At 68.3% G+C, this 27,382-nt stretch overlaps 4 protein-coding genes across 6 annotated transcripts in view; 2 read left to right on the top strand and 2 right to left on the bottom strand.

The window, feature by feature from the left end:
• PITPNM1 (phosphatidylinositol transfer protein membrane associated 1) overlaps positions 1-10,286 on the top strand; it is a 10,743-nt gene extending 457 nt beyond the window's left edge. Inside the window, exons 2-23 of the mRNA XM_086472368.1 lie at positions 9-193; positions 280-401; positions 3,041-3,262; positions 3,441-3,755; positions 3,981-4,076; positions 4,240-4,347; positions 4,459-4,520; positions 4,619-4,863; positions 5,335-5,524; positions 5,658-5,765; positions 5,909-6,066; positions 6,352-6,521; positions 6,899-7,069; positions 7,305-7,454; positions 7,559-7,707; positions 7,788-7,898; positions 8,149-8,265; positions 8,489-8,637; positions 8,753-8,902; positions 9,291-9,474; positions 9,764-9,892; positions 10,020-10,286. Coding sequence (XP_086328494.1) covers positions 9-193; positions 280-401; positions 3,041-3,262; positions 3,441-3,755; positions 3,981-4,076; positions 4,240-4,347; positions 4,459-4,520; positions 4,619-4,863; positions 5,335-5,524; positions 5,658-5,765; positions 5,909-6,066; positions 6,352-6,521; positions 6,899-7,069; positions 7,305-7,454; positions 7,559-7,707; positions 7,788-7,898; positions 8,149-8,265; positions 8,489-8,637; positions 8,753-8,902; positions 9,291-9,474; positions 9,764-9,892; positions 10,020-10,286 — 3,558 coding nt within the window. The remainder of the gene's footprint in view (positions 1-8; positions 194-279; positions 402-3,040; positions 3,263-3,440; positions 3,756-3,980; positions 4,077-4,239; positions 4,348-4,458; positions 4,521-4,618; positions 4,864-5,334; positions 5,525-5,657; positions 5,766-5,908; positions 6,067-6,351; positions 6,522-6,898; positions 7,070-7,304; positions 7,455-7,558; positions 7,708-7,787; positions 7,899-8,148; positions 8,266-8,488; positions 8,638-8,752; positions 8,903-9,290; positions 9,475-9,763; positions 9,893-10,019) is intronic.
• Positions 10,287-11,906: 1,620 nt separating this feature from the next.
• On the bottom strand, positions 11,907-14,611 carry AIP (AHR interacting HSP90 co-chaperone). 3 transcript variants are annotated; one of them, XM_086472179.1, is made up of 6 exons: positions 14,462-14,611; positions 14,168-14,347; positions 13,163-13,351; positions 12,838-13,014; positions 12,594-12,735; positions 11,907-12,485 (listed from the first exon to the last, which is right to left on the bottom strand). In XM_086472179.1, exons 1-6 carry the CDS (start codon positions 14,609-14,611, stop codon positions 12,280-12,282), a joined length of 1,044 nt encoding a protein of 347 aa, XP_086328305.1. In that variant the 3' UTR covers positions 11,907-12,279. The 3 variants fall into 3 exon arrangements, with proteins under 3 accessions (XP_086328305.1, XP_086328306.1, XP_086328307.1); XM_086472180.1 differs by having other exon boundaries at positions 14,513-14,611; XM_086472181.1 differs by having other exon boundaries at positions 12,376-12,485; positions 12,602-12,735; positions 14,513-14,611.
• Positions 14,612-16,047: 1,436 nt separating this feature from the next.
• LOC147414567 (scavenger receptor cysteine-rich type 1 protein M130-like) lies at positions 16,048-20,500 on the top strand. The gene is given in 13 exon segments (XM_086472367.1): positions 16,048-16,099; positions 16,186-16,506; positions 16,608-16,925; positions 17,023-17,325; positions 17,408-17,723; positions 17,897-18,284; positions 18,286-18,598; positions 18,706-19,101; positions 19,172-19,288; positions 19,439-19,525; positions 19,709-19,801; positions 20,073-20,207; positions 20,415-20,500. Coding segments are annotated over 13 exon segments (2,925 nt in total).
• Positions 20,501-21,085: 585 nt separating this feature from the next.
• Positions 21,086-26,117, bottom strand: LOC104350321 (NACHT, LRR and PYD domains-containing protein 12). Its single transcript, XM_086472366.1, has 7 exons — positions 25,832-26,117; positions 23,448-25,146; positions 22,771-22,899; positions 22,149-22,319; positions 21,741-21,914; positions 21,477-21,647; positions 21,086-21,326 (listed from the first exon to the last, which is right to left on the bottom strand). The coding sequence occupies exons 1-7, from the start codon at positions 26,112-26,114 to the stop codon at positions 21,086-21,088; spliced, it is 2,868 nt and encodes a 955-aa protein (XP_086328492.1). The 5' UTR covers positions 26,115-26,117.
• Between the last annotated feature and the right edge of the window lie 1,265 nt (positions 26,118-27,382).

The raw sequence follows: 27,382 nt of genomic DNA, 5'->3' as shown, positions 1-27,382 counted from the left end.
TCGGCGAGGGCAGCGGCGTGGAGATCCTGGCCAACCGGCCCTACAGCGACGGCCCCGGCGGCAACGGCCAGTACACCCACAAGATCTACCACGTCGGCTCCCACATCCCCAGCTGGTTTCGGGCGCTGCTCCCCAAGGCCGCGCTGCAGGTGGAGGAGGAATCCTGGAACGCCTATCCCTACACCCGCACCAGGTTGGGACCCGGCGGGGGGCGTTGGGGTGGGCTTGCGGGGCCGGCGGGGCCGCGGGGCTCAGCCCCATCCCCGCACGTCCCCCCAGGTACACCTGCCCCTTCGTGGAGAAGTTCTCCATCGAGATCGAGACCTACTACCGGCCGGACGCGGGCCAGCAGACCAACGTCTTCAACCTGAGCGCGGCTGAGAAGAGGCAGAGGATTTTGGGTGCGTACGGCCCCCGCCAGGCTGGCTCGGGGCGCCAGGCGGGACCCGGTGCCTGCCGGCGTTCCCACGCGGCGCTCGCCGGGCTGGGTGCGCTGCGGTGCCCGAGGGGCTCAGCTTCCCCGCCGGCTGTGGGGGCTCGGGGTCTGCGACACGCTCGGCTTTGCTCTCCCTGTGTTTTGGGGATGGCTATGGGGGGGACCCTGGCGGGAGAAGGTGCCCGTGCCCCAAGCACCCTGCCCACAGCTCCCTGCCCGCTCCCTTGGCCTGCATTAAAGACGTTTTGGGGGGCAATTTTGTCCTCTGCCTTCTTCCCTTGCCTGTGTATCTGCTTGCAGCCCTCCCCTTCCTGGTGCCAGCCTGCTCTCCTCTCCTTCCGTGTCCGTCTCACGCCGTCTGGCACGGCTTTTCCTCCCAGCCCCTCTCCGGGTGCACGTGGGAACCCACCCCAGACTCCTACAGGGTGTTTTGGATCCGCTGGAGGCGGGGGGGGGGGGGGAGCTGGAAAAGCTGTCCCCATTTCCCTACCCCCTGCCCTGCTTCCCCGGCTCCCCAGGGCTTTGCTCCAGATCGCTTTCCAGCGCCGGGCCCCTCGGGGGGAACCGGTGGGCAGAGCCGGGAGCCCGGGCTGGGATTCCTCCCTCGCCGGTGGGTTTGGCCCTGGCTGCCGGCGGCCTCGCTTTCCCGCTGGTGTCGATCTCGTCGTTTTAGGCGCTGGAGTGCAGAGCGTGACGCGCTGCCTCTGAAAATGGAGGCCTAAAATAGGCACTCGGAGGAAATGATTCATCTGACCTATTTCTTTCATCGGCTCTTGCGGCACCGGGGATGTCCGGCCGGGATGGTGGCGGCTCGGACCCGAGAGGGGACGCACAAATTCTGCCCCTGCCACCACTGAGCAGCCGCCTGGGGCCGAGTGGGTAGCACAGCCCTGTGCCCGCTGCCCTGCCTGGTTTTACCCCCACCCCACCCCCGCCCGGTGCCCGTTTTGGGGGCTTTCCGCAGGGCACGCTGCGTCTCGGGGGGCTGCTGCCTCCCACGGGGAGCGGGACCAGCCCCGGGGCAGACCCCACCGCGATGTTCTTCGCCAGCTCTCGCTCTCGCCCTGGTATCTTGTAGCACGGACAGGTTTAAACCCCACCTCGTGTTTCGAAGGGCGGCGGAGCGAAGTGGTCCGGGCTTTTGGCGTGGGCTGCGGGGATAAGGGTCCTCGCTAATTTTCTCGCGGCGGTGAAAGCCAAGGCACCCGCAGGTCATCAGGAGACGCTGCCGGGAGCCGCTTGGGGCCAGCAGGTCTTGTCCCGGCTCCCCGCACCCTGCCATCACCCGAGCTGCTCGGCTGATTTCAGGGCTCACGTTTGCCTCGCCGCTGCGGCCGAGCCATGTGCCGTGCATCAGCCCCGCGCCGGGCAGCGGCGGTTTTGGGGCTGGGGGTACCTCTAGTGTCCGTGGCGTGGCCGTGGAGGTGCTTTACCCGTTGCACAGGGATCACTGGGGGTGACACCAGCGCAGGTCGGGGGGGTGCCAGCCCCGGGGTGCCTTCTCAGCCTTTCTTGCCGCGCCGTTTGGGCGCTGCGGGGGCTGCTTTCCCGCCCCGTTGGTGTGTTTGGCAGGCCCGGGGGGGTTTGGAGGGGTTGCAGCGGGAAAAGCTCCGTTTTTTAGCACCTGCCCTGCGACAGTTCCTCACTTTCTGACTCTTAAAAGTCCTTTTTCCCTGTTTTTTTTTGGCCCAAGCTGGAGGAAGAGGCCAGCAGGCACCTTGGGGGCATCAACGGGGGCAAAGAGATGCAGGGTCTGGCCCAGCCTGGGGGGGTGAGTTGGGGACAGCTCTGCAGGGTGCACCCTGCACCCTGGGACACCCCCCGCCCCAAGACCAGGCTGGAAGGAGCCGGCCTAGAGCCGGGGCTGGAGCACCCAAACTGCAGGAGATTTTGTGCAGGGTTGGACCTGAACAGCCCCCCCGAGGGCTATCGGGTCACATTTTCCTGCGTATCATCCGTGAGCTCCCCCCCCCCTTCAGTTTTGGGCAGGCCACCCCCATTTTGGGGAAAGGGGGATGTTGCCATCGCACCCCCCTGGCTCGACGGGGTCTCCTCCTGGGTCGCACAGTGGTTTTGCTGGGGTCTGTGACCCGTTACTGGGGGACCCTGAGGCCTTGGGGCGGGGGTGGGGGGCAGCCGGTGGGGCTCCCTGCTGCGCCGAGCGGCTCCATCCGGCCGCCGGATCCCGGGGTCGCCGGGGCCGCTCTCCCGGCTGCCAAATCTCCTGGCTAATGCGTGTATGCGTGCCAGCCCCTGGCTCTTCGCACGCTTCGCCTCCTCCGTGCCTTCACCCCCCCACGGCCCCCGGTGCCTCTCGCAGCCGTACCGCTCCGTGGGGCACCGGATCGGGCCCCCCCCGTGCAAGGACGGGACAAGTTTGGGTGGAATCAAGAGCATCTTTGACGTTAGAGCCGCAGGATAGAGAGCGTTTGCCAACGGCTGCGTTGGGCACACGGCTTGCGGGAACGCTGGCGGGTGCCCCCTCTGATTTTCGGGCGTTTTCCCCCGCTTTTCTGCCCGAGGAGGGGCTCCCGCCTGCCCGTGTCCCCTCACGGAGCGCCGCAAGGTGACGAGCGCTGTTCCCCCCTCCCCCCCTCCTTGCAGACACCATCGACATCGTGCGTGACCCCATCTCCCCCGGGGAATACAAGCCCGAGGAGGACCCCAAGCTCTACCACTCGGCCAAGACGGGCCGGGGCCCGCTGGGGGACGACTGGCTGGAGGTGGCCGCCGGCGGGCCCCTGATGTGCGCCTACAAGCTCTGCAAGGTGGAGTTCCGCTACTGGGGGATGCAGTCCAAAATCGAGCAGTTCATCCACGACGTGGGTGAGTGCGGGGCGGGGGGGGGGGGGGGGGGACACGGACGGCAGCGGCGAGCTCTCGGCCGCCAGCACCTTGGCACCGCTGGGGGGTGGTGGGGGGGGAGGGATACGACACAGGTTTGGGGAGCCCCGGGGCCATGCCGGGCTCGCTCCCCGCCCTCCCACCCGCCGCCACGTCGCAGGTTTGCGGAAGGTGATGCTGCGCGCCCACCGCCAGGCCTGGTGCTGGCAGGACGAGTGGACGGACCTGACGATGGAGGACATCCGGCAGCTGGAGGAGGAGACGGCGCGGATGCTGGCGCAGAAGATGGCCAAGTGCGGCGAGGCCGAGGAGACCCCCGCCGCCGGGCCCAGCCCCGAGGGGCGGCCGGAGCCGGGGGGTGCCAGCGGGCAGGAGGGGGCCGAGGCGCAGGGGGCGGCCGATGCCTCCCCTGACGATACCTTTGCCAAGCAGTGGTCCACCTCTTCTCGGTCCTCTTACTCTTCCCAGCATGGAGGTGAGAGACCAGGTCCTGCGTGGGGTGGGATGGGGATCCCCGACCCCCCGCCCAGCTGCTGTTCTCCATAGGAGATGCGTCAGGGAACGCTTTGTTCCCTGGCCTGGGGCTCCTGGGGGGGAGCTCTGGGTGACCCAGGGGTGGCCCTGGGTCTCCCCACGGGGGGGTCTGGGTGCAGGAGCAGGGTCTCGCTGCAGGGGGGCTCTGACCCCACGCTGGTGGCAGGGGGGGTGTCTCCTCAGAGCCTGTCCGAGTGGCGGATGCAGAACATCGCCCGCGACTCCGAGAACAGCTCCGAAGAGGAGTTCTTCGATGCCCACGGTACGGCGGGGGCAGCCCTGTGGCCACGGCTGCGCTTTTCGGTGGCAGGGGCCTGGCACCAGCTCGGGGTGACTGGATGCGCCCGGCAGGGGGCGGTTCTTGGGGTGGGGGCGCAAGCGCAGGGGGGCTCCCCCCACCCACCGTCCCCTCCCTGCCGCCGCAGAGGACCTGTCCGACAGCGACGAGGTCTTTGCGAAGGAGATGACCAAGTGGAGCTCCAACGACTTCTTGGACACGCTGGAGCGGCCGGCGGAGCTGGACGAGGCGCTGGGTGAGCGGCGAGGGGGGGCCCCGGCCCCAAACCCCGGCGTGGGTGTCCTGGGAGGGGGCCGATCCCTGCCTGGACGCCCCGGTTGGGCTCACCGGGGGGGTGTCCTCGCAGGGGACGGAGCCGGCGCCTCCAAGGCGGATGGTGAAGGGTTGGGGGTGTCCAGCTTCCCCGAGGTGCGTGCCCCACTCGTCCCCTCCCTCGGGTCGTGCTCTCCGGCCGTGCCCCCCGCCCCCCGGCACGGGTGCCGACGGCAGCGCTCTCCTTCCCGCAGGGCGGCTCGGCGGAGAGCGCGGCGCAGGCGTGCCGGATCCACGCTCTCTTCCTCATCCTCCACAGCGGCAACATCCTGGACCAGGGAGCGGGCGAGCCGGGCTCCAAGCAGGCGGACGTGCAGACGCTGGCGGCCACCTTCGACGCCGTCACCCGCGTCCACTTCCCCGAGGCGCTGGGGCACGTGGCGCTGCGGCTGGTGCCCTGCCCGCCCATCTGCGCCGCCGCCTACGCCCTCGTCTCCAAGTACGGGCGGCAGCGCCGCGTGCCGTGCTGTGGGGCGAGGAGGGGGTTGTCCCCCCTGGAAAACCACCCCAGAGCTGTGGGAGGGGACTTTCCTTCTCCTGGGGTGTCACCCAGGACAAGGGCTGGGATGGGCTGGGATGGGCTGGGATGATGGGATGGGCTGGGATGATGGGATGGGATGGGATGAGATGATGGGATGGGATGGGATGGGATGATGGGATGGGATGGGGGGATGGGATGGGATGAGATGATGGGATGGGATGATGGGATGGGATGGGATGGGGGGATGGGATGGGATGATGGGATGGGATGATGGGATGGGATGATGGGATGGGATGGGATGGGATGGGATGGGGATAACTCCCAGTGCAGCATCCCGGGGCGAGCAAGCCTTGCGCAGTGGGACGGGGCCGTCGGGGCAGCCCTGTTCATGCTCTCCCCTCCGTGTCCCCCCCCTCTCCCCACCCTCAGGCTCAGCCCCTACAGCCACGACAGGGACAGCCTGTCCAGCAGCCAGGACCACATCCCGCTGGCAGCCCTCCCGTTGCTGGCCACCTCCTCGGGGAGCTACCAGCACGCCGTCGCGGCCGTCATCGCCCGTGCCAACCAGGCGTACGGCGCCTTCCTGCACTCCGGCGAGGGAGCCGGCTTCTGCGGCCAGGTGAGAGGAGATTTGGGGGGGGCTCCGGGCTCCAGCTGGGGCTCGGCTACGCTGGCCACCACTTTGCCTCTGGGTGGGGGGCTTGGGGGCTCCGTCCTTCGTCGCCCTCGGCACGGGTGCGTCCCGTTCGCAGGTGGTGCTGCTGGGGGACTGCGTGGGCGGCATCCTGGGCTTCGACGCGCTCTGCCAGAGCCGGGCGGGCTCGGGGGGCAGCCGCGGCAGCAGCCGCCGCGGCAGCCTGGTGAGTTGCCGGCAGCACCCCGCCGCCGGCCGGGTTTGGGGAGGGTGGGAAGGGGATTCGCGCCCCTGGGTGCTGGGGGGCAGGGTTGGCGGCGGGGGGGTGGTTCAGCGGGGTGCGGGCGCTCGCCGCCCCTCTCCCCGCAGAGCACGGAGCCCGTCTCCCCCGAGCTGTGCGGCGGCAGGGACCCTCTGGCCGACGGGGCGGACGGAGCCGTGGGCTCAGGCCAGACCAGCCCCGAGCCGGGGACGCAGCCACCCTGCCGGGAGCAGGGGGACGGCCACCATCACAGCTCCTCGTGCAGGTGAGAGCAAGGCGGGGGGCACGGTGGCCCATCCCCGTGGGAGCCCTGCTGCTGTCCTGACTAATTTTGTGCTTTATGGAAAGGACGAATTCCCTGTCTGCACCAGCCTGGGAAGGAGCATTGCACGGGGGTGGCAGCCTGCCCTGGGGGTGTCTTGCTGGAGCTTCCCTGCTTCCAGCAGCTTCTCCGGGCTAACGGGGCTGTACTGGGCGCAGCTTTGCCCCTGGGCTGGTGCGAGCAGGACGGTTCTGTCTCTCCCCATGCCCACTGGCCCCGCTGTCCCAGCCTGCAGGCCAGCGAGGAGGCAGAGGCACCCCGGAGCGGCACCGCGGCGCTGGACGGGGCGGAGGGCACCGGCACCCGCCTCGACTTTAAGGTATCCGGCTTCTTCCTCTTTGGTTCCCCGCTGGGGCTGGTGCTCGCGCTGCGCAAGACCGTCATGCCCGCTCTGGATGGTGAGGACCCCCCCCCCAAGTTGTGCTCCCCCTGCAAGCCTGAGCGCCCCCCCCGGGACCTCCCCAAAGAGCCCCACTTGGGTTTGAGCCCCACTTGGGTTTGAGCCCTGTGCACGTCCAGCCCTTGCTGCCTGGGTGTTGGTGTTGGCACATGCCTGAGCATCCCCTTCCCCGCTCTGTGCCAGCCCCAGCCTGTCCCCTGGCTGTCACCGGTGGTCCTGGGTTTGCCTCCCCCAGCCTTTCCTCTCGCTGGGTTCTGCTTTCTCCCCGCTGGGTGTTGAGCTCCCGGCTGCGCTGCCCCGTGCCCACCCCCTCTCATGCCCCATCCCCGTCGGGCTCCTCGCTGGGCAGCCCTGACCCCCCTCTCTCCACCCCAGTGGCCCAGCTGCGTCCTGCCTGCGAGCAGATCTACAACCTCTTCCACGCGGCCGACCCCTGCGCCTCTCGCCTGGAGCCCCTCTTGGCCAAGGCCTTCCACGCCGTCCCCCCGCTCAGCGTGCCCCGCTACCAGAAGTACCCCCTGGGTGACGGCACCTCCTCCCTGCTGGGTGAGCACCCCCCGCGCTGGGCTGGTCCCGGCCACCCCCGGGGTGCGTTAGGGGCTCCGGCGTTGTGCCGGGGTACCCAGAGCACCTGGAGCCCGGCTGGGGTGGGGTGGGGGGAGACACGTGATGTGCAAGCCACGCTCACCCCCGTGGGGCTGTGCTGGAGGTGGGGGTGCCCCAGGGTGGTGGTTGGTGTCCCCCAGGGGCTCTGTGTGTCCTCACTCGTCTCTCTCGGCAGCGGAGGCCCTGCAGATGCACTCTGCCCTGTTCCTGCCCGAGGTGGACGTGGCCGCCCCCCCTACCCCCACCGGCAGCTTCGGGGGCTTCTGGAGGGGCAGCGAGCCGGGAGACCCCCCTACTCCCGCCAGCACCAACGAAGTGGTCAAGAGTAAGTGCCACCCCTGCCCATCGCCTCCCATCCCGCGCTGGCACCTTGGGGCGCTCGATGCGGGATAAGGTCCGGGCACGGATTCATCCCAGCTCTCCCCGCAGTCCTGGAGCGCTGGTGGGGCCCGAAGCGCATCGACTACTCGCTGTACTGCCCCGACGCCCTCACCGCCTTCCCCACCATCACCCTGCCCCACCTCTTCCACGCCAGCTACTGGGAGTCCTCCGACGTGGTGGCCTTCATCCTGCGCCAGGTAACGGCGGGCACGGTGGAGCGGGCGGCGCGGCTCGCCGGGGCTGGCAGAGGCTGAGCCGGGGCTGTGCCGCCCGGCAGGTGATGGAGAAGGAGGGGCCGCAGCCGGCGGAAAGCGAGGAGAGCTCTATCTACAGCCCCGCCATCCCCCGGGAGAAGTGGCAGCGCAAGCGAACCCAAGTGAAGATCCGGGTACGTGGCCCGTGGCCATCGGGAGCCCGACCCTTTGCCGGGGGCAGCGCCGGGCTCTGGCCACCCGCGGGTGCCTGGGCAGACCCTGGCCGTGGGGTGATGCAGCTGGGAGGGTTTGCTCCCCCTCTACCAGGAGGATGCCGGGGTGGTCCCGCAGCCCGGTGGGGCCCTTGTGCCACCTCGGGGGGCTCCATCGGGTCCCGGTGTGAGCTGCTGAGTCCCCCCCCCCCCCCGCCCCGTGTCCCCGCAGAACGTGACGGCCAACCACCGGGCCAGCGACGTGATCGTGTGCGAGGGCAAAGCGCAGGTCCTCAGCGGGCGCTTCATGTACGGACCCCTGGATGTGGTGACACTGACTGGGGAGAAGGTACCGCTGGGCTCATGGGTGCCACCAGGACCCCATCAAACAGGGTGGGGATGCCCAGGAGGGGGCACGGGGCTGGTGTCACCCGCGGCGGGGGAAGGGACGGGGTCAACAGGACCCCATAGGACCTTGCGGGAGGGTGGGAGAGGGTCGTGAGGCCTCGTAGGTTGGGGACATGGCAGGATGGGGAGGTTCAGTCCACGCTGAGCCCTTTTCCCTCTCCCAGGTGGACATCTACATCATGACGCAGCCGCTGTCGGGGAAGTGGCTGTACTACGGCACGGAGGTGACGAGCGGCAGCGGACGCCTGACCTTCACCATCCCTCCGGACAAGGCTCTGGCCATCGGCATCTACCCCGTGCGCATGGTGGTCAGGTGAGAGGCGGGCGTGCCGTGCCGTCTCGGTTTCTCCTCCAGCCCTTTCGGCAGAGCTCGACCTGCCCCCGCTGGGGCAGAGCCTCCCCTGAGCCTCCCCGCTCTCCCGTCCCAGGGGGGACCACAGCTACGCCGAGGCGTACCTGACGGTGGTGGCCCGGGGCACCGAGTCGGTCGTGTTCAGCATCGATGGCTCCTTCACCGCCAGCGTCTCCATCATGGGCAGCGACCCCAAAGTGCGGGCGGGGGCTGTCGACGTCGTACGGTCGGTGCTTTTCAAATAAAGGGGACAATCTCTCTCTCTGCTCGTGGTGACAACCCGAGGGGGGTATAGCGGGGGGCGTCGGAGCAAGCTGCCTTCCCAGGGATGAGCTGGGGGATCTCCCGCTGCCCCCTCGCCCACAGAGTTCTCACAGCATCTCAGCGCTGGTGCCTTCTCGTGGGGGAAAACAAGTCCCCTCCTGGTTTTGGTCCTGAAACTGCTGTGATACCCCACAGCTCTGCTGTGCCTTCGGCCTTGCTAAAATCCCCGGGAGGAGGAAGGTTTTGGAGGCAGCACCCATGTGTGATGTGTTGGGAGGTGCCTGGGGGCTTCCTGCCGGCAGGATTGTCCCCTCCCAGGCTCCTGGCAGCAACAACCTGTCCCCTCCTAGGCACTGGCAGGACTCGGGCTACATGATCATCTACGTGACGGGGCGCCCCGACATGCAGAAGCATCGCGTGGTGGCCTGGCTCTCCCAGCACAACTTCCCCCACGGCGCCGTCTCCTTCTGCGACGGGCTCACCCACGACCCCCTGCGCCAGAAAGCCGCCTTCCTGCAGAGCCTGCGCGCCGAGGTGGGGACGGGGACGCTGGTGGGGTGGGGACACGGGGCCCATGGTGGTGGGGGGGGTAGTAGCCTGCGCCCGTCTCCAGCTCGGGGATCAGCGGAGCTGCATGGGAGGCTTGGAGCTGGACCACGCTGGCACCAACCCCCTTGCCCTGGGACCCTGCTCAGGGCACAGAGGGGCAGCCCGTGGGCTTTGCAACCCTCCCTTGTAAAACGAGGGTGTCCCAGTCCCCTGGGGGGTGGCTGTCCCCGCGGGAAGGGTCACTCCCTGCCCTAACGCTCCTGTCTGTGGGCAGGCGGAGATTACCATCGTCGCCGGCTACGGCTCCACCAAGGACGTCTCCGTCTACAGCTCGCTGGGGCTCGCACCGGCGCACATCTACATCGTGGGCCGGGCCGTCAAGAAGTTCCACAACCAGTGCCAGGTACGGTGGTGGGGCTGGGGGCAGGCTGGGGCTGTGGGGGACAATTGCTGACCCCCCTCCCCGCCCAGGGCCGAGGGAGCGTGTGACGGCTTGGGCCCCCGGCTCAGGCTGTCCGTGTGTCCCGCAGTTCCTCTCCGAGGGTTACGTAGCCCACCTGGCTCAGCTGGAAGCAGCGGCCCTGGCCCACTCCCCCAAGGGACCCCCGCGGCCGGTGCTGGGCAAAGGCACCTACGGCTGCCCGGCGCCCGTCGACTTCCTACGCAAGCAAAGCCAGCTCTTGCGGTCGCGGGGCTCCAGCCAGGTGGAGCGGGATGGGGGACCCCCGCCGGCACCCCCGGGGCTGCCCCGGGCCAAGCCCCGCAGCGTCAGCCTCAAGCTGGAGGGTGAGGAGTGAGGGTGGTGGCGTGTGGCCACCGTCCCCCTCCTGCCAACTCCGCCGCAGCCTTCATTTCCCAGCCAGGAGCACCCTGGGGGCCGGAGCCTGCGATGGGCCCTGAGCCCACAGGAAGGAGACGAGGGTGCTGGGTCCCCTGAGACCGAGGGGGCCCTGGGAGATGACACTCCGAGCCCCCTCTGCGGGCCACAGCGATCCCCTCGGGGCTGCGTGTCCCCCCCCCCTGCTGCCCCCCCAGCTCTGCCTCCACCCTCCTGCCCCGTTCCCCCGGTTCCTTTGGGGCTGCAGAGCTGCTGCTGGGCAGGGCCCGGTGGGGTTTGGCCCCTGGCGAAGCCGGGGTGCTGCCCCCCGGGCTCCTCCATCCCCAGGCAGCATTGGGGGGAAGGGGGGGGGGGGGCATGGCTGCACCCCAGGACAAGCAGCACCTCCCTGCTCCCCACCTATTTATTTCCGTTCGGTGTCGCCTGCCGCGGGGCAGGGGAAGGGCCACAGGGTTCAAAAGCGGTTCCTTTGTTTTCCTCGTTTCGGTGTGAAATAAAAGCGACGTAAAGACGAGGCACCGGGGCCTGCGTGTCTGCTCTGTGCTCGCCCGGCCAGCGCGGGGGCGGGGGGACGGGGACAGGGGCTTCCCCTGCCAGCAAAGCCCTGGCGACCCTCGGACTCGGGGACGTAGTGTCACGCATGGAGGTGGCCCTTGGGGCACAGCGGTTGGGTCATGAGCCATTTAGGACACGTCACAGGAGGGGAAAAAAAAAAAGACTGTGTCCCTGCTGGGAGATACAGCCTGGGCTGGCTCGGGGCTGCTCTCGGGTCCGCGGTGACGCCGACCTCGCGCCGTACGTCCTGCGAGCGGCTAAAGCTTCCGCACGAGAGGGCGGCCGCGGGGTTAGGGCAGGGGTGGAGGGACCGTGGGAGCAGGAGGAGGAAGGCTGCTGGCTTCGGCGAGCAGGGCAGGGCTGGGGCAGCTCGGCCACCCTGCCGTCACCTTCGGGCTGGGCAGGGGGTGAGGGCTGCGGGGTTTGGGGTGCCGCTTTGAACTGCTGCAACGTGGAAGGATCCCCCATGACAAGACCTCTGTGCATTCGAGCTGTTTTTACACCGTGCAGAGCCTGCTGGAGCGTTTTTCTTGGCTCTGCACCTTAGGCCAGTCATTAGCAGCTCTAACACATCCATGATGGGGTGTGTGTGTGGGGGGGCTCTTACCGCAGCAAGTAAAGACTCGGGTTTGCCGTGAGTCTGCCAGCCCCAGGGCCAGGGTTTGCCAGGCTCCTGCCCTGGGACCTGTTCCTGGCCTGCCTGCGACTTTGTTTTACCTCACTCACCTCTAACAGCCCTTTTTCTAAGTGACCAGGTACCTGTGACTGGTTTTGTTTAGCTTTTACTTTTGTTTATCTGCACAACCCGAGTTTTATATAGATAGCGGTAACAAGCAGTTATTCTATATAAAATATTTACGACGCTGCCATGATGACGTAGCACAGAGGAAACACCAGCTCGGGATGATAGCAGCAGCCTTGAGAAGTGACGATGCAGGACGTGGCGTGGAATACAGGCACGAAGGGGTAAGAGCCGGGGCCAAGGCTTGGCACCGCAGCCCCCCCCCGCGGCCGTCAACAGCTCGGCCAGCCCCGGGGCGCGGCGGCTCAGCCCAACAGAAAGTATAAAACCATCCAACAAGACTAAAAGGACTCAGCAGAGCAGCAGCGGGCTGGAGCTCGTGTCCCCCCGTGCGTCCCTTCCCAGCGTGACGATGAGCGTAGGCTAGAGCCCGGCAAGGCGCCGCGCTTCAACCGTGGGCTGCGGTTGCGATACGCTGCTTAACACTGCAACTGAAGTGCACTGCCGTGTCACCGGGCCGTGGCGAGCTCCCGGGCCACTTCAAATAAGTAAAATTTGTATTAAACATTAATAAACATCCATGAACATTCCACATGTGGAATATCTAAAAGAACCTGTTCGGAGAGCGTGGGGCTCTCCCCTGCGGCTGCGGGCTCTACTGGGAGAAGATGCCCTTGAAGCGGATCTTGTCCTCGGCGTCCTTCTCGCGCAGGCGCGTTTCCAGGCTCCGCAGCTCCTTGGAGACGACGGGGCGCAGCGAGGGGTCGAGGGCCAGCACTTTGGCAAAGTCAGCCTGCGCCTCCGCCACGTTCCACACCGCCGCGTGGGCCTTCCCCCGCTTGAAATAGGCCTTGACGTTGTCTGGGGGGAGAGAGAGCTGCTGGGCTGGGGGAGCGTGGGGACTCCCCGGCACCCGCTCGCCCCGTCGGCGCCCACCGCAGCCGGCTGGGCTGGCCCGTGGCTCCTTACCCTCGTACTTGTTGAGAATGGAGGAGCAGTGATCCAGCACCTCGTAGTACTCCTCGCACTGCAGCTTGCATTGGCAGTAGTTTAACAGCAGGGGTGTGATCTTCTGGTCGAGCTCGATCCAGTCTGGAGAGCCGGGCTGCTCCTGTAGGATGAGATGAAGGAGGAGAGGAGGGGGAAGCTCCCAAGCCCTGCACAGCAGGAGGGATGTGGGGGGGGCCTCTAAAGAGGGGCTGGGGAACCCCACCTTCATCTGCAGGTTCTTGAGACAGGCGATGGCATCGTAGTATTTGGCAGCGGCCTCCTGCACCTTGCCCTGCCGGTACAGCTCGTTGCCCTCCTTGTGGATCAGGGGTACGGCCTGCAGCTTCTCCTCATCCGTCATGGCCCAGGGGTCCTGCTGGTAGGAGCCGGGCGCCTCCACCTGCCAGCACCCCAGCGTGAGAGCAGAGCCTGCCTCCAGGCAGGGGCTGAGCCCCAGTGCCCCCTGCCCGCAGCCTCCGCCTGGGGCAGGGGTGCAGGCAGCCACCCCTAAGCTCCCCTCCCCACGGCAGCACCGGCGGGTGCCTCACCTTGAGCACTTCAATGTCGAAGATGAGGGGCTGGGGGTTCTTCTGGAGCTCGTCGAGGTCCGGGTAGCCCAGGGAGTAGTGCTCGTGCAGCTGGGCGATGCTGCAGCAGTGCCGCTGCCCCTCCAGCGGGTCCTTCCCCGCCGCGATGTTGCGCAGGCTCTTGGACACCAGCGGGTACAGCACCACGTGCTGGGGGGCACAGGGGGGTGGCGGCGCTGGGCTGGGACCGGGACCGGGACCGGGACCCTCCTGGCATCGTACCCCGGCACCGAGCCACAACGAAGGGGCTGCGCCATGTGTGGGTGTGGCGCGGGACCCGCCCCCGAACCAGCACACCCCGCCCCCTGGGGCGCACAGACCCCGCCCCCAAACCAGCACACCCCGCCCCCTGGGGTGCAAAGACCCCCCCCCCCAAACCAGCACACCCCGCCCCCTGGGGCGTGCAGACCCCACCCCCTGGGGCGCACAGACCCCGCCCCCGAACCAGCACACCCCGCCCCCTGGGGTGCAAAGACCCTCCCCCCAAACCAGCACACCCTGCCCCCTGGGGTGCAAAGACACCCCCCCCCCCCAAACCAGCACACCCCGCCCCCTGGGGCGTGCAGACCCCACCCCCTGGGGCGCACAGACCCCGCCCCCTGGGGCGCACAGACCCCGCCCCCAAACCAGCACACCCCGCCCCCTGGGGTGCAAAGACCCTCCCCCCAAACCAGCACACCCCGCCCCCTGGGGTGTAAAGACCCCGCCCCCGAACCAGCACACCCCGCCCCCTGGGGTGTAAAGACCCCCCCTCAAACCAGCACACCCCGCCTCCTGGGGTGTAAAGACCCCCCCTCAAACCAGCACACCCCGCCCCCTGGGGAGCGCAGACCCCGCCCCGAACTAGCACACCCCGCCCCCGAACCAGCACCCCCCCGCACCCCCGAACCCACCCGCCAGCACCCCCGAGAGCAAGCCCCGCCCTCCCCCTCTAGCCCCGCCCCGCCCCACCCCGCCCCGCCCCACCTTGGCGTCGCAGCGGAAGCGGGCCCGCTCGCCCGGCCGCATGGTCCTCAGCGCCGCCTCCCACACCGGCAGCTTGAACTTCTTGCCGGCGATCAGCTCCATCGGCTTCCCCCGCGCCCGGCTGTCGTCCAGCGGCGTCTCCTCATCCCCGCACCGCAGCGTCCGGTAGTGGAAAGTTGCCTGAGGGCGGGAGAAGTAGGCCGCGGCGTCACCATGGCGACGGGGGGGGGGGAAGGGGGGGCCCGCGCATGCGCGCCCCGCCCATCCCGTTTTCCGCCTCTCCCCCCTCTCGGCCTCCCGCCTCCCTTCCAGCCCAAGGCCCGGAGGCGGCGGCGCGGCCCTGACCTTGGTGCCGTCGCGGAAATCGGGCAGCGGCCCGGTGCCCTCCCGCAGCACCTCCTTGTGCACGCCGTCCGCCCGCAGCTGCTCGACCTGCTGCGCCATCGGCCCCGCGCCGCGCCGCGCCGCGCCCCGCGCCCCGCGCCGCGCCCCGCACCGTCTCGGCCGCCTCCGCCGCCGATCGGCTCTTTCCGGAGAGACGCGCTCAAGCGCCGCGGCGCCCCCTGCCGGCGGGGAGCGCGCGCCGCGGGGTGGGTGGGCGCTCCGGGCAGTGGGCGGGGCCAGCCCCAAGCACCGGCGGTGGAGCCGCCGGTTCGAGCCCCGGTCGCGCCTTGAGGGGACAAAACCGGGGCCGCGGCGGTGGGGGAGGGGGGAATATTCCATTATAACAACCTCCCGTAGCGCTCAGCCACGTCCCGGGAAGGGTCGCACCGGCCTCCGGCATGGCGCCGGGCCCTGCCACCGCTGTCACGATTTGGGGCCGTTCCGGTGCTTTTGGTGCCTTTCCCGCGAACCCTCCGGCTGCGTCACCTCCTTCGTGTCCCGCTGCCCTGTCCGCGCTGTGGCCACCGGCACTGCTTGGCGCCGGCGGAGCCCCCCCAGGTCCTGCGGCTGCCGGTGGCTCAGCCCCGTCCTCGTCCTTGGATGCCACGGGCCCTCAAGGGAGCCCCCGCTCCCTTCCACCTCCTGCGCCCCTCGGTTTTCGGTGGTGCTCAGCCCTGGCTTAGCCAGGTGGGACGTGCCCCCCGCCAGCGTGGGGTCGGCTCCGTGCCCCCCCCTCCCCGGTGTCACCGCGGGCAGGTGCTGGCGTTACCGGGAAGCGCTGCAGGTGGCCGTGGAGCCGCGTGTGCGGTCGGTGCCGACGCCGCGTCCCCGCCTGGGAGGGAAACCGCCGCCTTCCTGCCGGCACCGCGCGGCGAGAGCGGGCGCACACCTGCAGGCAGCGCCGCCATGTGCCGCCGGCCTCCGCGAGGGACCGGGGGACGCGCCACCTGCAAACGCCGCCGGGAGCCTGGGGGGCTGCTTCCACCTCAGTGCCCCCCCCCCCCCCCCCCCCGCCTTGGATCTCCAGGCACCCCAGGGAGGGGAGCACCCCAAGGAGAGGTGACGGCGTGCTGGGGTCTTCGGGCTTTGCCCCGTGCCGGTGGTGAGGGCAGCCCCGCGGAGGGTTTGGTAGGTTTTGGGGTGAGTCTTGTCACCATCGGGACTGGGCCCCTGCTGGGATCTGGCAGCAGATGGGTGGGAAGGGTCCGTGCAGCCCGTGCTGGTGGCAGATGCCCCGGTGTTGGGGGCTGGCTCCCCCCCGCCGGGGACATCCGGGCGCCGACCCACCGTGGTGAGGTGTGTGACGCCAGAAGCGGAGCCGAGCCTCATATTTGGGCACGGAGCAGGTTATTGGAGGCCGGGGCCCCGCCAGCCGGGAGATCACCCCCCTGATAACGGCTCAAAAGGTGCTGCCGCCTCCATTGGCTCCCGGCTGCGGCGCTGCCTGTATATCACCCACCCCGTGCCGGGGAGGAGGGGGGGTCCGAGACGGCAGGATGGTGCCCGTCAGGGTGCTGGGGCTGCTCCTGTGTGTGCAGCTGTGCCGGGGTGAGCCCTGTGGCAGGGGGGCAGGCGTGGGGCAGGGACCCCCGCCAGCCAGCCCCGGGCCGGGCTCAGCACCCTTCTTGCCGCAGGCAGCGCGGAGCTGCGGCTGGTGGGCGGCGGCGGGCGCTGCGCCGGCCGGGTGGAGGTGAAGCACGAGGGCGAGTGGGGCTCCGTCTGCGCCTACGACTTCGACTGGGATGCCCGTTGGGCCACGGTGGTGTGCCGGCAGCTGGGCTGCGGCACGGCGGCCAAGGCATCCCCCTACACCCGGTTTGGGCAAGGCACCGGCCGGATCTGGCTCCAGCCTTTCTTCTGCCGGGGCGCCGAGGAGGTGCTGGAGAACTGTCCCCATTTTGGCTGGGGACAGCACTTCTGCGGCCACGACATGGACTTGGGGGTGACCTGCACAGGTGAGGGGGTGGTGCTGGTGGGGGGCGGCCGTGCCAGGACAAGCGCCATGTGCCGGCGCATCCCCCAGCAGGGCTGAGGCCGTGCCGGTGCCCCGGTGCAGAGGCGGTGGAGCTGAGGCTGGTGGCCGGCGGCGGTCCCTGCGCCGGGAGGGTGGAGGTGAAGCTGCAGGGCCACTGGGGCTCGGTAGCGGACGACGACTGGAACATAGAGGACGCCGAGGTGGTGTGCCAGCAGGTGGGCTGCGGCTCGGCCGCCAGCGCCCACCACGCCGGCAGCCATTTTGGCAAAGGGGACGGCTTTGTTGGCCTGGCTCTGGTCAACTGCCGTGGGGACGAGGCCTTGCTCTGGGACTGCGAGATCCGCGGCTGGGGACCCTACACTGGCCCTCACGACTTCGACACATCCGTCATCTGCCAAGGTAGGTGCCGGGCGGTGGGGAGGACGTGCCGGTCCCGGCGCACCCCTCACCACTGACACCCCCACCCCCCCCCCCCACCCTGTGCCTCTCCCGGCAGGGTTTGCCCGGTTGGTCGGCGGCGATGCCGCCTGCGCCGGGCGGCTGGAGGTGCGGCGGGGCCGAGCCTGGGCCGGCGTCTGCGAGGACGATGTGGACATCAAGGCCGCCCAGGTGGTCTGCCGGGAGCTGGGCTGCGGCACGGCCTTGGCCGTCTCCGGCACCGGCCGGTTTGAGGCGGGAACGGGGCCGCTCTGGGAGGGGGGGTTCGAGTGCACCGGCACCGAGCCCCTCCTCACCGCCTGCACCCGGCGGCCGCCCCGCGGCCAGGGCTGCGCCGGCCGTGCCAGCATCGTCTGCTCCCGTAAGTGCCGGGGACACCGGGGGGTGTCGGGGGGGTCCCCGCACCGTCGTGTCCCCCCCCCACAACGTCCTTTCTGCCGCAGCCTACACGGGGTTCCGGCTGGCGGCCAACGGCTCGGGCTGCGCCGGGCGGGTGGAGGCAGAGACAGGGGGGACGTGGGGGTCCCTCTGCGCCGCCGGCTGGGACCTGCCCGACGCCCACGTCCTCTGCCGCCACCTCGGCTGCGGGTCCGCCGTCGCCGTGCCCCCGGGAGGCTCCTTCGGCGCGGGGAGCGGGTCGCTGCGGCGAGACGCCTTCGGCTGCGTCGGGAGCGAGCGGCACCCAGGCGAGTGCCCCGTGGCGGTGCTGGGGGAGCCCTCCTGTCCCCCCGGCCACGCCGCCGCCGTCAACTGCTCAGGTCTGTATGGCGCCACCCCTTCCCCGGGAAAAGCCTTCAGGGTCCTCTGGGACACCCCAAAAATGGAGAGCAGAGGACGCAGGGCCATCTCGGGGCGAGGGGAGGGTTGAGCCGGGGCTCTGCCATCCCCTCAGGGCCCTTACGCCGCTGGTGCTACGGCCCCGCCGGCCGTTTTGCAGGCATCGCCGAGCCCTTGCGGCTGGTGGAGGGGGAGAGCCGGTGCGACGGGCGGCTGGAGGTTGCCACAAGCCCCGGGGCCTGGGCCCGTGTGCCGGCGGGGCTGTGGGATGCCCGAGGTGCCGGCGTGGTGTGCCGGCAGCTGGGCTGTGGCGTGCCGGAGAAGGTCTACGCCGTGCCAGGCTCGGGCACCGCGGGGCTGCTGGGGCTGCGGTGTGCCGGCACCGAGGAGAGCCTGGCCTGGTGCAACACCTCGGCGGCAGCCGCCGCGCCGACCGGCAGCCCCGAGGAGGTGGCCGTCGTCTGCTCGGGTGAGGGGCCTGGGAAAGGCCGGGGGGTGCCGGCACCCCGAGCGGCCGCCGCAGCCCGGTCCCTGCTCTGTGCCCGCAGGCAGCCGGCGGGTGAGGCTGTCGGGCGGCCCCGGGCGCTGCGCCGGGCGGGTGGAGGTCTACCTCAACGGCACCTGGGGCACCGTCTGCCAGGAGACCTGGGACACGCCGGATGCCACCGTCGTCTGCCGCCAGCTGGGCTGCGGAGCGGCGCTGGCAGCGCCCGGCTCGGCTCGCTTCGGCGCCGGCACGGGGCCGCTGTGGCCAGGCGCTGGTGGCTGCGTCGGGACGGAGGCGACGCTCTGGGACTGCCCGGCCTCGGCGCCGCACGGCTGCCGGCGCGGTGGCGGGGCGGGTGCCGTCTGCTCAGGTCGGTGCCGTGCGCCCCCGGATCAGGGAGCAGGGGGACCGTGTGCCCTCCCCCGGGGGGGTGCCTGGCCCGGCCGTGCCGTGACCCCCGCCCGCACCCCCTTGCAGAGCAGCTCTCCCTGCGGCTGGCGGGCGGCGGCGGCCGCTGCAAGGGGCACCTGGAGGTGTTCTACAACGGCACGTGGGGCCGCGTGTGCGCCAACGGCACCGGCGCCGCCACCGCCACCGCCGCCTGCCGGCAGCTGGGCTGCGGGGACCAGGGCACGCTGGTGGCCGACCGCGGTGGGGACCCGGCCCCCGCCTGGCTGGCCTGGGTGGGCTGCGAGGAGGGCGCCCGCTCGCTCTGGCGATGCCGCTCGGCACCGTGGCGCCTGCAGGCCTGCAGCCCCGGCGGGGATGCCTACGTCGAGTGTGAGGAGGACGGTGACGGCACGAGCGGGACGCCCACCCCGTCCCTGGAGAGTCGCTGCCCGGACGGTGCCGCTTGCGCAGGTAGCTCTGCCCGTGCCGGCAGCCCCCCGCGCCGGGCTGGCTGGGGTCCCCCTCCTCACACCGCCTGGCCATGTCCCCGCAGGTGACCCCGGCAGCACCACCACGTTGGTGCCCACGGTCCTGTGCGTGGTCCTGGGGACGCTGCTGTGCCTGGCCCTGGGCGCCCTGGCCGTGCTGGCGTGCCGGGTGCGGCGCCGAGGTGGGTCCCGGTGGGTGGGTGCCGGGGCAGAGCCGCTTTGGGGGTGCCAGGGCTCCCCCGCCCCAGGGCGGCTCAGAAGGGGGGCAGTGGGTGACCCCGGTGCCACCCGCAGTCCCCACGGCCCCGGGTGAGTGCTGCCTGTCTTTTCAGGCCCCGGCAGAGCCGAGGACGCCGTCTCTGACGCCATCTACGAGGAGCTGGACTACACCCCGATGCCGGACTACCAGGAGGTGCCGAGTCGCTCAGGTCGGTGCAGCCCCCCCGTGCCCGGTGGCTCTCCCTGAAGGGGAGGGGGTTCTGGCCCCACGGCTCCACCGCAGCACCGGGTCCTGGTGGTGCAGCACCGGCTCGTCCCCGTGGCGTGTTCCCACCGTGGCCCCGTGGTGCCAGCTCCGGCCACCCCCAACGCCCCTGCCCACCCCCCGCCAGGCTCCCTGTCGGAGGGGTCGGGGACGAAGCTGCCGTATTACAGTGGGGACAGCGCGGAGGAGGGCGACCCCAAGGCGGCCCCAGGTAGGGGCACGGGGGCGGGAACCTGGCGGGGACCCCTGGGGAGAGGGGACACGTCCAGGCGCTGGGGAGACGAGGGGACACGGGTGCCCCTCACCCAGGCGAGCCCAGCTCAGCTCCCGTCACCTTTCCCTGCTGGTTAATCCCTGCGGCGGCTCTGGCTGGGAGCTTGCAGCTCCGGTGCCACCAGGACATCCGTGGTGGTGTGGCCGGAGGGGGGTGGCACAGCCAGACCCCTGCCACGGCCTCCGGTTCACTCCCGTGCCTGTCCCAGACTCCCCCGGCCAGCACGGCCCCCCGGATGGCTATGACGATGTCGCGGCTGTGCCAGAAGAGTCCCCCGCTCCCGGCCCTGGGGACATCTCGGAGGGGGTGGCACGGAGGAGCTGGGGCTGTGGCCCCCCCCCAGGTAAGAAGGGGCCACGGCCGCCCTGTCCCCTGGAGAGCCACCTGGCTGCGGTGGCGGGCAGAGAGCAGGCAGCAAATCCACGGGGGCTGCGGCAAGACCCCAGCCAGGGTCTGGCAGGAGGGACACGAAGCAGCATGCCCCCCCCCCCTAAGGCACCGGCCTTTGCTGTCCCCTAAGGTGGGAGCTCACGCCCCCCAAGTCCCCCAGGAGCCGCAAGGGACCCCCTGGCACAGCCCCTGGGGGACACAGACTATGACGATGCTGGCATCAGCACCCCAGGGACGTCGCTGTGAGGGTGGCCGGGCCACACCGCGGCGTCCCTGGGGACACACTGCAGGGTGGTGGGGCTCTGTCCCCAAGAAGGGGTGGCCCTGGCCACAGAGGTCACCTTTCCCTGCCCAGGACCGCAGCAAAACAGCTCCTGTGTCCCTCCCATGAGCGACGCCGCAGGGATTTTTATTATTTTTTTTTTAATTATTTCACTGTGAATTTATCTTTTTTTAATTTTTTTTCCTATTAAAACCCCAAACTGGCTGGAGACTCACTTCCAGGGCTGGCACCTCGCTCCTGGGGCACATCAGCCATCGCTCGGGGACGTGGGGCAGGAGCTGGCCCCACAGACACATCCCTGGGGACCGCGGGGAGGATGAGGAAGAGCACAGGGGGCTCCCTGGGACTGGCCCTGGGGCCTTTATTTGGCACCAGCGACCCCCCCCCCCAACTATTCCCACCGACACACATGGGAAAATGGGCGAGGGAAGGACCACGAGCGGCTCTGCCCCGACCCGCAGCAGACGCAGGCAGGACCCCCTCCCCTGTGCCCCCACGCGTGGGGCAGCCTCCAACCCAGGGGGGGGGTTCCCCCCCGCTCCCCTCCATCAGCAGCACCCAGAATTGGGCTCGAAACGGCTCCGGTTGGTGCCAGGATCTCTCGGGAAGGAGGGGAGCGCCTTCCTGCCCCCCGGCAAGACGCCGCGGTGGAAGGGCAGCCGGGCCATGGCCCCCGCCTGCGGCGCGTCCTGCGGCTCCAGGAGGTGCCCGATCTTCAGGTCGGGCTTCAGTGCCCGCAGGGCGGCCAGCTCCTGCAGCGCTTCCTCGCTCAACCCCGCCGTGGTGAGTCTCAAGAGAGGATGAAAAGGAGAAAAAGCTCTAAAACCCCACCCTCCACCCTCCTGCCCCCCGGGGATGCTGGGATCCCCCTCCCTCCGACCCCGGGGTGCCGGCGTGGCGATGCAGGGGGATGGAAAGGGGTCGTGCCAGGCACCTTACCCCAGGGCCCGCAGCGGGCAGGCGGGATGCCGGAGCTGCTGGCAGAGCTGCAGGACGCCGTCGGCTCCCAGCTCGTTGTCGCTCAGGTCCAGGCAGGTGAGGTGAGGGCTCTCCAGCAGCCGAGCGGCCAGGGCCCGGCAGCAGGCGCCCGTCAGCCGGCAGCTCCCCAGCCTGCGGCACCAAGGCACGGAGGGACACAGGGTTGGTGACCCGCTGCGGGTGGGAAGGAGGGGATGCCGGGCCGGTCCCCCGCCACCCCCTTACCGCAGCGTCCGCAGCGGGCAGGCGCGCCGCTGGAGCCCCTCGCACAGCAGCTTCACGCCGGCGTCGCGTAACCCCTCGCTGAAGGACAAATCCAGCTCCTCCAGGCGCGGGCTGGTGCCCAGCGCGGCGGCCAGGTCCTCGCAGCAAGCGCTGGTGAGGCGGGAGTACCACAGCCTGCCGGGCAGCCGCGGGGAAAGACCCTCAGAGCCTGCCCGAGGGCCCCCCCGGTGCCACCCCACCACGGTGACGGTCCCCACCCTGGTGCTTTCGAGAGACTCGCCCCGGCAGAGTGGGACAGAGGGACGATGCTGGCGTTGAGGGACTCTCTTGGGGTCCCTCCCCAGTGCCCCGCTCCTCCCCGCGGGTTTGGCCACCGGGGAGATGCCCAGGGGGGTCGGGGTCACTCACCGCAGGGCGCGCAGGCGGCAGCCGGGGTGCCGCAGCCCCTGGCAGAGCAGGCGCACGCCGGCGTCGCCAAGTGTGCCGTCGCCCAGCTCCAGCCGGGCCAGGCGGGGGTGTTGGGCCAGCAGCGCCGCCAGCTCGGCGCAGCAGCTCTCCGACAGCCCGCACCACTGCAGCCTGCGGGGAGAGGCGCAGAGAACCGATGGGCTCGTCACAGGGGCTCCCGCTGCCCACCTCGGCCCCTGCCCCACTACCACGGAGGCCCCACCACCATCGTTAGCACAGCCAATCAGCACGGAGGGACCACACCTGTCATTAGCACAGCCAATCAGCACGGAGGGACCACACCCTCCCACCAACTGGCCAATCGTCACACAAGGCACACACCCCACCCACCCCACAGCCAACCAGCGTGAAGGGACCACACCCTCCTCCCCCCCAGCCAATCATCACGGAGGAACCACACCCTCCCATCAACCAGCCAATCAGCGTGAAGGGACCACACCCTCCCATCCAATCAGCACGCAGGGACCACACCCAACCATGGGCAATCAGCACAGAGGGACCACACCCACCCACTCCCTGGCCAATCAGCACGGAGGGACCACACCCACCCCGGGGCTCTTACCGGAGCACCCGCAGGTCGCTGCCCGGGTGCTGCAGCGCCTGGCAGAGCGGGTGGATGGGTGAGTGCGGCTCCTCCCGCCACCGCTCAGCCGGGGGACGGGGATGTCCGACGGCTCCCGAGGCACCGGCGCTGCAGGAGGACAGAGCCCCGAGGGGCACGGGCAGCTCTCACCGGGAGCGCTTGGCTTCGACGCCGGTAAACAATTCCCCCCCCCCCCCCCCCATGAGTTTCCCTCGGGAGGGACCTCCGTGGCTCTGGAGATGCCAAGGGTGACCCGAGCTGCTGCTGGAGTCGCCTTCTCTCAAGCAAAGCTCGAGGTTCCCTCAGAATTTCAGCCCTCGCTTTCTCCCCCTTTTGCACAAGGGGCTGTGAAGCCAGGCCGCCGGCCGGGCACAGGTGGGGCTGTTCAGGCTGGGGAAGCGGAGCCGAGAGGCTCCATCACCTCCATCAACCCCACCGCGTGCAGCAGATGGAGGAGCCTGCGGGGTCCTTGTTCTCCCCAAGAAGTAAAATCCTCTGCTGAGGAACAAAACCCCCGGGGAAAGGACAAGTGTTTGGGTGGAAGGAACCAGTTTGCCTTGAAAATTGTCCTTTGGGGTGGAAAAGGAGAAAACTTTGTGGTTTTTTGGGTTTTTTTTTGGGGGTGGGTCGCTAGAGCAGAGAGGGGCAGGACTTACTGAGGCACTGACGCGGGCAGCTCCTCCCGGAGATCCTGCTGGTCGAAGGAGCATCCCCGGAGGGTGACGCAGCCCAGCCCAGCCCACTGCCTGACGCAGAAGGAAAGAGCCGTTTGGTCGTACAGGGTCAGCTTGATGTCCCGCAAGTCTAGGTCAGTGAAACGACCCAACGCGCTTTGAGCAAAGCTCTTCTCGTTCATCTCGAACAAAAAGTGGAAAGTGTCCAACTCTGAAGCCTTCAGCGCTTGGCTGGGCTGGGAGATGCCTCCGTGCCTCCTCCGAAGCCACCGCAGCATGTCTTCCCTGGCTCGCGGTGAAATTCTGCACCCGATTTCGTCCGCGCACTCTATCGATTTTTGGCCTACCAGGCCAAACAGGAACCGCACCACCAAGTGCAAATCCTTCCTGGACTCGCTATAGCTTTCTAGCAACATATTTACATCCTTTGCAGGAGCCCCCGAGCCGCTGACCGTTTCCTCCTTGTCCTCCAGAACGTAAAACATGGCTGCAAAAAACTCCTGGAGGTGCAGGTGGGTGAAGCTGTAGATGTTCTCGTGGTCTACGCCTTTCTTTGAGATCTTCTCGTTGAGGAAGAGGGGGAGAAGGTCTGGCTGGTCCAAGCCACGGTCCTTGATTTCCTTCTCCTCAAAGAGGATCTTGTGCTTCCAGATGCCGTCGGCAGCCAAGGAGCAAAGCTTGTGCAGGAACCGCTGGAGGTCCTGTGGGTTGTCCCTGCCCCTGCGCTTCGCTAACCAGGAGAGGTAAAACAAGCTCATCCGCGTGGTGGCTTTAGAGCACTCGGCGAGGGTTTTCTTCTTGTAAAGCTCCTGTTCAAGGATGGTGCAGACGGTCCAGCTCATGACGGGGATGATGCACAAGCTGTAGAGGATCTTGTCGCCTCTGGCGAACCTGAAGGCCACGTCGGCTTTATTGTCGTTCTCAAAATACCTGTGGAAATATTCCTCCCTCATGGCTGCTGAAAATCCCAGTATTTCTGCATAATACTCCCCCTCCAGGCACCGCCCCAGGCTTTGAAGAGCCGTCGGCCTCGTGGTGATGAGCAAGGAGGACTCGGGGAGAACAGTCTTCTTCAACAAGCTCACCAGGGTGGTTTCCAGCGGCTTCACTTCCCTGGGGTCAGAGCTCAGCTCGTCTTCGGGCAGAACCAAGGAAAATCCCAGGGCCTCAAAGCCATCAAAAATGAACAGGATCTTCTTCTGGTCATCCAGGATCTTCCCAGCCGGCATTTCCCTGTGAGGGCAGCACTTTGACACCAGGTCTGCCACGCTCGCTTCCTTGGTAAAGGCGATATCTTTACAGTCCATGCAGAAGATGTAGTCAAACTGCGTGTAGAGGGTCCCTTCCGCCCACTCCACCATCACCTTCCTGACCGTCATCGTCTTCCCCATCCCCGGGGCCCCCACCAGCACCACGACCCGCGGCGTCTGCCCGTCTTCGTCGGCTTCGAACAGCGTCTGCGCGGTGACGGTGATGGGGGCTGGGCCGTCGCTGGTGTTGGCACGTCCGTGGCCGCCCCCCACGGCTTCCCGCCCGCCTCCATGCTTGCTCCCAGGCTTCCTGGCGATGGTCAGGGCGGTGTAGCGGCTGCTGACGGACAGGTTCTCCCCGAGGCAGGAGTTGGCTTCCTTGTACCGGAGGAACCCCCGCACCACGTGCTCTCTGTATTTCCGCCTGTACTCTGCACCGGTGAGAAGTGGAGTCAGTCCCGAGCGCAGCCGGGTTCCCGAGTTGCTCCTAACCAGCCCCACCGCGCTCCCCACACCAACGGGACGCTCCTTTCAGGGCTTTCCTACACCTGGCAGAAGCAATAAGGACATCACCTGCGAGAATTTAGGGCTTCTGCTCAGTTGCGGGGGGTCCTTCTCCTCTGCCGGGTCCCCCCATCATCCCGAGCCATCAACCCCTCTTTTAACCACCCTGAGATCCTCACCCCTCCTGGAAGCAAATGCAACTGCCTGGGGCCACCTGCAGCCTCTGCCCCCTCTGCTCGTGCCCCTGGGGCCAAAGGCGCCGTCCCTGGGCTCCCCTCGGGGATGTCCCCGGCTCCAAAGCGTCACCAAACGTGAGCTCTGCAGAGACGCCCTGAGTCCCCATCCCAGGAGGAAAGGCTCTGCCAGGCGGTGCTGAGAGCTGAAGGCCCTTCCCCAGGAGAAGAGGGAGCCCGGCAGCAAGTGGGGACAGCAAGAAGAGAGGTGGCTACAGCCCCCAGGCGAATCAGATCACAGCGGGACACCTTCATCTTCCCAGGCTCCCTGGGAAGCCAAAAACTGCTCTTACCAACCTCTGCCCGTCTCCAGGATCACTCAAGGGAGGGGAGGAAAAGAAAAAGACAAAGAAAAGCAAAATGTACACTGGTCTCCTACCTTCCACCTTCTCATGCAGGAGTTTCTCAGCCAGGTCTCTCTGGTTCATCTCTTCGAACAACCCGATCGCTACGTCCATCGCGGCGTCTCCGCCGCAGTTCTCGCCCATGCACCTGGCAAGCGCGCACGGGTGGGCGGCCTTCGCCAGCGAATCCTTGGGGATATTCCATCCTCCTGCCACGGGAACCTCCGATAACTTCGTCTTAAACTCCTGGAAGTCTTTAGGTGTGAGACCTTGCAGTGCTCGTAAGAGGACGGCTAGCGCGTGCTTTTCCCCTGCCATCACCGGGTGTCACCTGAAAATGTCAACGGTTAGAAATCATGGCTACGCCACGGCAAGAAGTTTTGGAGCCGGGCACTGAGTTTGTCCCCTACAGCCCCGTTCTTCCTGCGCTGGGGGAGGGCTGGGGACAGTCATGCCAGCGTGGCAAGGTCACAAGGGCTGTGGGCGCTGCAGGATCCGGCACCGTAGGGATGTCCCCCCCCCGGGGATGGGGCCCAGGAGAGACAGAAAAACACCCCCAACACCATCCTGGGGGCCTGTAACCAGACTGGGCGCTGCAGCAGGGTCACCCCAGGGACAGCCCGGTCCCCCTCGGCGCGGCGTGGCCGGCCGTGCCGCCATGCACTCACCGCACCGCCCGGGCGGCGGGATGGCGGGGCCCTGCCGGAAAGGCTCAGCCGCTGCCCGAAATCCCCGTCCTGCCCCCGGGCAGGGTTTCGCTTCTCAACGGCAACCCGACATCCGGCACACCCTTCCTCCTGCCCCGCCGCGGGGCCGCTCGCCAGCCGGCCTCCATGAAAACCACCCGGATGGGCAATTCCATCCCTCGAGGCCTCCCGGCAATAAGCCCCGCCAGGAAGATGAGGTTTTGGGGGAGAAAAGGCAGCTTTCGGAGAGCGCGCCGACGCTCGCGGGTGCTGCAGCCCCTCTCCTGCCTCTCGCCTCCCCGGTGCTGGCAGCTCACCTTCCTCCTAACAACAGATTTGACTGAAAAACCGGTTTGACTGAAAAACCGCGGAGCCCCTGGATTTCCGACCCTTCCAGAGTAACCGCGCTTTGCTCGGGGTCCCCAGGCCTTTTATCAGGCTCGTCTGGGTAAGAAAAGCCTCGGAGCTTTCTCCTCCACCCTCTTTGGGACTGCTTATCCCTGCTATCGCTCTTCTCCTCCTCATTTCCAGTCTCCTGTGTCTTTAGGAGACAAGTACCATCCCGCAGCACTCCGGGAGCAGATCCAGCCACCTTCAGTTTCCCGTAAATCCAGGAAATCGGAGGGAAGCCGCAGTTTCCCGCGGGGATGGCTGCCTGCCGCAGCTTTCGCCCTGGAGCAAGGGAGACCTCCAAGGGCGCCCCATCACGGGCAACATGAAGCTAAATTTAGGTGCTGGCAAAAGCTGAGCAGGATAGAGAAATTAAAAATAGCTGCGGGAAACGGGGAATTAGGCTGGGAGCTGTCAGAGGAAGAGGATTATCAGGGTGACGGAGAAGGGACAGAAAGGAGCTGGGGAAAGGAAGGAGGAGCTGGGAACAAGAGCCGCTGTCCCAGTGTA

This window comes from Leptosomus discolor, chromosome 12 (genome assembly GCF_034619465.1).
Source record: "Leptosomus discolor isolate bLepDis1 chromosome 12, bLepDis1.hap2, whole genome shotgun sequence".
Classification (NCBI taxonomy): domain Eukaryota; kingdom Metazoa; phylum Chordata; class Aves; order Leptosomiformes; family Leptosomidae; genus Leptosomus; species Leptosomus discolor.
Note: the sequence above shows the minus strand (reverse complement) of the source record. Positions and strands in the feature narration are given on the sequence as shown.